The 9060-nt window shown below is 42.7% G+C and overlaps 1 protein-coding gene and 1 pseudogene across 1 annotated transcript; one reads left to right on the forward strand and one right to left on the reverse strand.

Moving 5' to 3' along the window:
- Positions 1 to 531: 531 nt before the first annotated feature.
- On the reverse strand, positions 532 to 2621 carry LOC123728662 (uncharacterized; annotated as a pseudogene).
- A 781-nt stretch (positions 2622 to 3402) lies between these two features.
- On the forward strand, positions 3403 to 7546 carry trmt10a (tRNA methyltransferase 10A). The gene is made up of 7 exons (XM_014155793.2): positions 3403 to 3869; positions 4849 to 5017; positions 5245 to 5316; positions 5452 to 5526; positions 6288 to 6437; positions 6678 to 6783; positions 6977 to 7546. Exons 1-7 carry the CDS (start codon positions 3700 to 3702, stop codon positions 7237 to 7239), a joined length of 1005 nt encoding a protein of 334 aa, XP_014011268.1. The 5' UTR covers positions 3403 to 3699; the 3' UTR covers positions 7240 to 7546.
- The last annotated feature ends 1514 nt before the right edge of the window (positions 7547 to 9060 follow it).

Below are 9060 nucleotides of genomic sequence, written 5' to 3' on the forward strand. Positions count from 1 at the left end.
TTGTCTAGTTTAAATTTTCTATGCTGTGTTCTAGTTAATTTTTTCTATGTTGGGGTTTTCGTATGATTCCCAATTAGAGGCAGCTGGTCATCGTTGTCTCTAATTGGGGATCATATTTAAGTAGTTGTTTTTCCCACTTGTGTTTGTGGGAGATTATTTTGAGTTAGTGCATGTTGCACCGCTTCGTCAAGGTTTGTTGGTTTGTTTATAGTTTATTGTATGTCTTGCATAGTTTCACATTAAAATAAAAGATGTGGAACGATACCCACGCTGCGCTTTGGTCTCCTTCCTACGACAAACATGCTTAACCATGAAGCTGCTAAAAACTCTGGGCTTAAAATGGTACAGGTCACACATATGTAGGAGTTATAATAATGCTCTTGTGGATGTACAGGCCCGGCAAGGAGACACTCTACAGGAACACATTGCGCACTCTGACTCCTCAGGGGAGGGCCGCAGCCTGACAAAGGCTGACAGAGAGTAGGTACCATCGTTGTTTTTATGGTGACTGTAGTAAGTGATATTCTCCAGCTACTCAGGCCGTTGACCACTACTGGTCTCCTTGAATAGGTCAATCTCCATGTCCCGGGGGTAAAACTGCTCTGTGGTCAAGAATACACGGGGAGGCTCTGAGGGTGAAACACGAAAGACGGGCAATATTATGGAGAGGTTAGTGAGGTATCATTTAATAGCGTCTGTCGTGGGATTATGTGAAGTTGTGAACCTTTACGTATACTTCCGCAAGTAAAGTACTGTACTCTTTTGTACAGCTCGATTTATGATTGAGAAATCGTTTGAAATCACTTCCTGATTTGACTGAATTGAAAACTGAATTGACACCAACACAGTGAATTACCCCCCTCACACCCCCAGAGATCCCACCCATGACATGCAGGGCAATGTCCAGGCTACCACTGAGTAGGGGTACGTGGATGGAACACACCTACGTCCCCTCACTGCTCACACTGGTAACGGGCACAGTCAGGGAGGCGTCACCCCTGGCAATGCCCTTTCCTGCCACCCCGCTGCCCTCTGTCTGCCCTGAGCTGCTGGAGTAGCTGAACAGATTGGTTCGGTACCCGCCGTGCCGCTGTAGATACCACTCCACTGTGAGGTGAGGGGCCTTGTGGTCCACGGCAAACTGACAGTGCAGGATCGGCTCCTTCTGCAGGCCCACCTGCACTGACGGAGAGCGGGTCATAAGCACCATAACAGCTACACAGAGACAGGGGCTACAGGGAGAGTGTGGGGAAGGTAAGGGCAATGGGGGGGAGGTACACAGACAGATCTTAGGTTGGACCACTGGCAGACATAACTGTATCAAATGAGACACCCATAGTATGAGTAGGGCCAGAAGTTGTTCCTGACCACAAACTGACCAGGAAAAACTGGGCCATAATTCTGTGTACCAGTAGACACATAAGAGTGCACTGTAAGAATACATGTTACATTACAGTATGTGTGCCGGTATTTGTACGAAAGCCCACAATACAAACAAAATCTATTGGTCTGCACCATACCTGAAGTGCATAGCTTTTCTTTAACTCTGATGGTGTGCCAGATGTGGAAGTCTGGCTGGTAGGTGAACATGGTCGTGGTGGGGGGTGACTCTGAGGAAGGAGGTGATGGTGAAGAGACTTGCATTGTGCCACAGTGTGCAAGTGAACCAGATGTCGTGCTCCTTTCCTGCCAGGCTGGGTCAACGCACACGGCTCATCCTTTTGCTATACCTGTGGATTTCACACTGCAGCCGATGAACCGGACCATCCACAAACGTCCTCATATCCACCTTAGATGTTGAGTGAGACACATCTGGCTTAAAATTCCGAACCACCACCAGTGCAAGATGAGATTTAAAGCTGCAATATGTAACTTGTTGGGCGACCTGACCAAATGCATATAGAAATATGAGTTATAGATCTGTCAATCTTATTGAAAGCAATAAAAAGGGGTAGATCTGTTTTATGCATGCTATTTCTATGCTTCCCGTTAAGGTTATTTTTGCTTCTTTTACTTTCGGTTTTGTACACCAGCTTCAAACAGTTGAAAATACTATATTTTTGGTTAATGAAAATATATTTCACAGCAGTTTAGATGGTACATTATTCTCTACACTATACATTGTTTGTTTTGTCACAAACTGAAATTAGGCAAAATATTAGCATTTTAGCAACAGGAAATGCCAGAGTGATTTCTGCATATTGCACCTTTAACTTGTAGATTTTTTTTGATTGAAAACCCAGAGCCATATAATCATATTAATGGCTCTGGGTAAACCCTAATGCAAAAAAATTAAAAACAGTGTGATAGGTAGGTAAACCCAATTCATGAAAAGAAAACTGGGTAAACTGAGTTTACCCTCCATTACAAAACTCTGTCTCCTGAGTTGCCAAACTGCACCACAGCATCTCTGTAGATGCCTTTAGTTTCAATGTGTCCCTCAGCATTTGTCCATACATTCTCATCCGTCAGTTGACAGGGCAGCCATTGCACCTGTAGGAATCCCAGCAAGCCTGGACACAAGGGTGTGAAAACAGACAGGGATGAATGTTAGCCTTAATGGTGAAAAAAAAATAAAAAAAATAATAATAACAGAAAATATGTAAATAATTTACCTGCATCTGGAGTTAAACAGAGGAGTGAAGAGTTTCATGTTTCAGAAATGTCAGATATCACTTCTCTCTCACTTCAACTGAAACAAGTTCAACTTGTTTTATAAGTTGAAGAAGAACTTTCACTTTACTTTCTATGATCACACTTTTGTGATTGTGCAGATTGGCTGTAAAAAGTTGTGTGTGTCAACTGTAGGGGTGCCCATGTTGCTGGGGATCGGAAGTGTCTTGTGCGAGAGAGGTAGGTTAGGTGACCAGTCAGAGTAGTGCAGAAGGTCTCATATGCTGAGGTAGTAAGGAAAGCAGAGGAGGATGGGTCAAGGGTGAGGGATCCTGAGAGGATCCCTGTGAGTGGTAGATCTGTTCCAGCACAGAGGGATAGGCTAATGAGTGATATATGCTTCAGTAAGGTTGGCTTCTTAGCGTTCAGAGCAATGGTTATCAACTGTACTGCAGAAATGGAACTTAAATCACAGAAAATAGATGTTGTGGTGGCAGCTGCAGATAAGTACTTGGGTGTATGAGATTTGACTTCAAAAGAGTTCCTGGCTGTGTTGAGTGGTGGTGCCCCATCTCCTCAGGCCGTTGGCATGGTGCAGGAGAAGATATTGTCAAAGTAGTGGAACGAGGTAGTGTGTTTTTGATGAGTGTAGGGTTAGATGGAAGGGTGTTTTTTTTATTTCCTCTTTTCCCATTTTGTATCAAAGTATAATGGATTTATACTATAGTCCAGTTGGGGGCGGTAATGCAACAAATTGGATGCCAACCTCCTCCGTTAAATCCCACCTAAGAAGAATAAAGTGTTTTCTGATGACGACACACTGTGCGACAACGAAAAAGCTACATGTGGAATGGCCAGACTGACAGGGAATATTTTGGCAATTTTGTTAGGTTCTTAGATGGTACTTTTCGATTAAAAACAATAGTTAGCTAATGTGTGTGTGAAGTATTATATGCATGAGGTTGGTAAGCTTTACTTTCCCGTAGTACGTGCGTATATTTGAACACTAGCTAGCAGTTACAACCAGGCAGCATAGTCGAAGACACTCGGCATTCAGTTTACAACAGAAGAAAAAATACACGTCAAATGTCCAGCGACACTGTCAAAGATTTGACACCGTCCCGGGAGAACAATGTTGCCACTGAAAATAAGGATGCGCATATCGGTAATAACGGAGGAACAGAGATTCTCTCAAAAAACCAGAGGAAGAAGCTTTTGAGGCACCAGAAATGGGAGGAGGAAAGGAACCTTCGCAAGTAAGTAACGTTAGCTAGTTTTCCTGGAAACCCGATGTTGAATTGCATTGAAGTCTACATCGGGCAGAAATGTGCTTTTGAATCAGAAAAGTTTCCTCTCACGACCTCTACAAGCCAGAATCTTTAATACAATTCAATTGTTACTTACCGGTTGTCTGTGCGGTTGATGCTTTTGCAATGTGAGACAATATATCCACAGGAAAGTACAATTAAATCAACTTTTCAAAGGTTTCTATCTCCGGAAGCATGCGTACAAGATTAAAATACAAATGCATGCACGCCACGCATTTATACCTCAGAGATGCATACTTGCTGAGCTCCTGCACATGTTTACATGGTTCTGCTCATGCTTCAGTAGATAGAAATCTGAATTCACTACCAGCGCTTTGATAAAGTGATTTATTTATACTTTCCTGTGGATATATTGTCCCACATTCCTACTGTCAAAAGGACCAATAGTTGTAACAACTGGTAGAGTATGTTTTAAATTTCATTTAATTCAACATACTGGCTTGTAGAGGTTGAGAGAGGAAACTTTATTGATCCTAACACTCATTTGTGCCGATGTAGAATTCAATGCAATTCAACATCGGGTTTCCAGGCAAGTAGCTAGTTAACTAGCTAGGTATACTGTGTTTTACATTAGTGATGTTTTACATTTAAACTGCCCCCTGTATTCACTTAGGCTACTTCTTAGTGATTATGGGCATACTGGGCAATAATTAACTCAACGGTATGACATCATCATACTACTTCCTGCTTACAAACAACAACAACAACAACATAATTCAAATCTACCAAGATTGCCACTATTGACTTATGGCAAGTTGTACCTTGAAGAATGCCCACATGACAAATTGTAATGTTGTTGATATCCTGAAGCAGAAAGCACCATTTTGTGTATGATGATCATGTCGTGTATTGTCTTACCTTTTAAAGTTCCATTTGACTAACTTTGTATATGGTGTGTGCTTCACAGGCAGAAGCGGAAGGAGAAGAGGCAGAAGAGGAGCCTTGAGAGGAAGACCCAGGGGGAGGAGGGTGGGGAGTTTGTGGCTGGCCGGAAGCGTTTGAGGAAAGAGGTGAAGCCCAGCAGCCCCCTGAGACTGGTGATAGACTGCAGCTTCGACAACCTCATGATGTTTAAGGTAGCTAGACTGTCAGGGCACCCGTGGTCAGTAGGGCACAACGTTGTGGAATGTTCAGATGTAAATATATTGTGTAGAACAAACATTCATCTCAGACATGTAGAGTAACGAATCACGGCAGTTCTATTCATGGCATTTCTATCTGACTGCAACGTTCCATGTACATAGAAGATGGCACAGTATTGAATCCCGTGTTTCATGCTTTATGTATTGTTTCCCCTGTGAAGGATGTTAGGAAGCTCCATAAGCAAATCCAGAGATGCTATGCAGTGAACAGGCGAGCGGTGCACCCTGTTCAGGTGAGTCTACCTGCCCCACAGGACCCCTTGCATCATCATCATCCGTTGCAGAATCATCCATCAACCACCACTGAACTCAAGTGATTCAAGACTCATTCATCTTAGTGCTGTATTTTCTCTCTTTTCATCTCCCAGTTTTTTCTAACCAGCCTTGGTGGACAGCTGAAGCAAAACATGGATAAGACCGATGAAGGATGGGTTAACTGGAAGGTGAGTGTACCCTGTCTGTTAGTTTGGATACGCACTGCCAATGCATGTTGAAATTACTAATGGAAATAGTTAGGGGGGTGTTTTTCAGAGATGCACTGCGCATGTTGTACTGCGCATGTTACACTGTGTTTGAGAAGATAGGAAATGACTTGAGGGGTATGCATACATATGGGGAGTAATGTCTCATGGGGGTTTCCATATTTAAAGCTCTGGCGAAAGGTAGGCAAGACTTTTGTCTGGTGGAACAAGTGGTGCAGCAGTCTAAGCCACTGCATCTCAGTGCTAGAGGAGCCACTATAGACCCTGGTTCGATTCCAGGTTGTATCACAACCGGCCGTGATTGGGAGTCCCATAGGGTGGCACACAATTGGCCTAGAGTCGTCCGGGTTAGGGTTTGGCCGGGGTAGGCCGTCATTGTAAATAAATAAGAATTTATTCTTAACTGACTTGCCTAGTTTAAAAAAAGGTTAAATAAAATAAAAAATAGATTTTTGGAGCTGTGTGCAATTGGATACATTCACAAGTCAACACCTCTCCCAAACACTTGCCAACGCTTTCCATCAGATGCCAACCATATTACCCATTAAATACCCCACTACTTAGGGATGCAATCTGAGTGGTTTAAGACGGCTGTAAGTGAAGAAGGAAGAGTAATATGTCATTAGGCCGTGGGTGTTATGTAGGTTAGGAGGTTAGGAGGCGGCAGCTTACATTAACACCTGGTACCTTTTTGTTTGTGTGTGTGTGTCCGTCTTGGGCAGGATATAACGGTGAAAGCAGAGGCGTACCACGAAGTGGTGGCCAAGGAGCAGCTGGTGTACCTGACCTCTGACTCTCCCAACGTTCTGACGGAGCTGGACGATACCAAGGCCTACGTCATCGGAGGCCTGGTGGATCACAACCACCACAAGGTCAGGACTACAGAATGACCTAGAACATTTAGAAGATTAATTTATGGTCTATTAAGTATTTTTTTTAACTCAACATGTTGTGTATGTTAAGCAGCAAGTCAAGACAACCAATTCCAAATCGACCCCCTACCCCTAGACACTTCACCTAGATCTGAGCCATTGAAATGGGAGCCCTCGTCAGGTCCCATTTATGTCAGTCGTTGGTGAGCGTTATGTTTGACCTTTTACCTTGTCCTGTAGGGTATCACCTTTGAGCGGGCTCAGGAGCTGGGGATCGACCACGCACAGCTCCCACTGAACAGCTTCGTCAAAATGAACAGCCGCAAAGTGCTGGCGGTCAACCACGGTGAGGAACTATCCTAATGATTTACACCTCAAGATAAGAAACCACCTCCATTTACCGTAGCCTGTTCATGTAGTGTGTAGCATTGACAGACTTATGAAATTTGAATAAAAACATGAGTGGTATGTGATAAGGGTTTTTAATATTCAATTCTTAATGTATAACTGTGTTTGTGTGTGCATGTTCCCTGCCACAGTGTTTGAGATCATGCTGGTGTACTTGGAGAAGAGGGACTGGCAGGAGGCCTTCTTCACCGTCCTGCCTCTAAGGAAAGGGGCCATTCCCTTGGGCCAAGAGGGACCAGCGACGGAAGAGAATGTGGAAGAGGAGGATTCTGACAGAGACTCAGACACAGCAGAGACAGTCATACAGAACACCACGAACACACAGGACCAACAGGAGGGAGGACAGGACACACTGCAGTTGAAAGAGGCTCCCAAAGAGCAGACTGCAGCATAGCCCCAAATGCTACCATGTTCTTCTGGGTCTTAATATGAATTGTTATCTGTTGCAAAATGGTTGATTTAGTGAATTGCGGGTTTGAGTTCTTTTTGATTGCAAAATTATAGTAATTTTTAGTCAGTGTTATGTTATCAGATTTCTGTTGATTTATGCTTTTTTATGGAAAATATTTGACTTGGAGTGCATATATTAAGTGAACAAGTCACACATTTGCAGATCTATGTTATACCTTTTGACCTGTTATTAGTGCTTTGTAGCAAGTCTAATGCTTTTCATTAAATTAAAACATGTTGACTTACACAGACTGGTATTACTGGTATAAATTGGGTCTCTGTAGGAAAAATAACCTACATACATCTATGTGCAATTAAAGTTGCCTGGTACATTTAGCACCGGAGCACTATATGTAATGGGTAATTCTGCAGGAGAATCACTGCACTGCACATTTGGACCTACTGCCTCTTGTGGCCAAGGAAAGATGATACACCTAAAATAATCTGGTTGAAACCGTAAATGTCAAACGCCATGGATGACGCTGACCTGTGCTGCTTCTGCTTGCTAAATATACATGGCTTGATAAACTACATTAGCAGCTAGCTAACATCAAATGAATAGAAAAGCAATGAAAGTGGTAGTTTAATTACAGCTCAGGGTGGTAAGAACGTTTTGTTAATTCAACTAGCCAGCTAATGTACCTGCTTCCCAGTAGTTTACTTTTGTGAAGAGCGTCGTTTACAGTGTTGTATTTAACGTTATCTACCCGGAAACTAGCCCATTCAACTAGCACTTCCATTTATCACTAATGCCTTCGGTTCTCTTGAGCAACCTGGAAAATAAAATAAACTGTCTCTGTTGCAAAACATGCATATCTAGCAAGTTTGTACGTTTTCATGCAGGATATGCATAACAATAATGACATTGGCGATATACGGTACTTGTGGGATCCATCCACAGTGTTTGATTTTACCGGACTTCATCGTTTTGATTTGCAGTAATTGTGTAGCCTTGAGTACTGTACTGACACTACTGCCTCTGCCTTGAGGCCAGGGCTTTTATGGCACAGATGGCCATCATCATTGGAGAGTTATGATATAAGCAGGGGCGAAAATCTGATATCAACTTTGGAGGGGACAATTACATTACATTTTCTCAAGAGCAATTCCTGAGGGGGACACCAAAAGTAGTGCTGTAACACATAGCCTACGTTTAATATGGTAAATGTATATTGAGGAACCAAAGAAATAAGGTGTTTGCCGTACTCATAACTACCGGTACCCAAAACTACACAACTAATCACAACAGCAATACCATTGCCTTTAACAAATCTTAGTTCAGTCACCAGTTTAAGTTGAGAGTGGGGGTATCCATGGCATTTTCCAATTATGTTCCTATTTTACAAGTTAAAAAAATTGAGAACCTTTCATAATGTTGCCAAACAAAGACTCAACAAACTTACCTGAGACTCCCTGTCTCTGCCAGTCTGTCCCTGCATATCTGTCCCCAACTCTGCTGTCTGTGTGCCATCTGTTGCCTGCTCTGCCTAATGACATCATTGTGAAACATTTCCATTAGCATTTCACTTCTTTCTTATGAACATTTTATCAACTAGTCTGAGATATTAGGCTACTAGGGTTCTTACTTTGCGTTTTGGTGTACTGAAAAATACTCTGATGTCCGTCTTTTTTCTGCCATTTTTCTACCTGGTTGGCTACACACACACAGTATGTAGGTTATTTACAGTAGGAGATGGGCTTCTATCATCTTATCTTCTATCATTCTATATGGGCTTCGATCTAAAAGGTAGCTAGCAAATGTGAA

The sequence above is a fragment of the Salmo salar genome, chromosome ssa18, assembly GCF_905237065.1.
Source record: "Salmo salar chromosome ssa18, Ssal_v3.1, whole genome shotgun sequence".
Classification (NCBI taxonomy): Eukaryota; Metazoa; Chordata; class Actinopteri; order Salmoniformes; family Salmonidae; genus Salmo; species Salmo salar.

Bases quoted from the DNA above. Each gene is read 5' to 3' on its own strand.
- trmt10a (XM_014155793.2), top strand. From the start codon at position 3,700: ATGTCCAGCGACACTGTCAAAGATTTGACACCGTCCCGGGAGAACAAT. The intron at 6,438-6,677 runs GTCAGGACTACA...CTTGTCCTGTAG, and splicing joins TGGATCACAACCACCACAAG to GGTATCACCTTTGAGCGGGC. The intron at 6,784-6,976 runs GTGAGGAACTAT...TCCCTGCCACAG, and splicing joins AGTGCTGGCGGTCAACCACG to TGTTTGAGATCATGCTGGTG.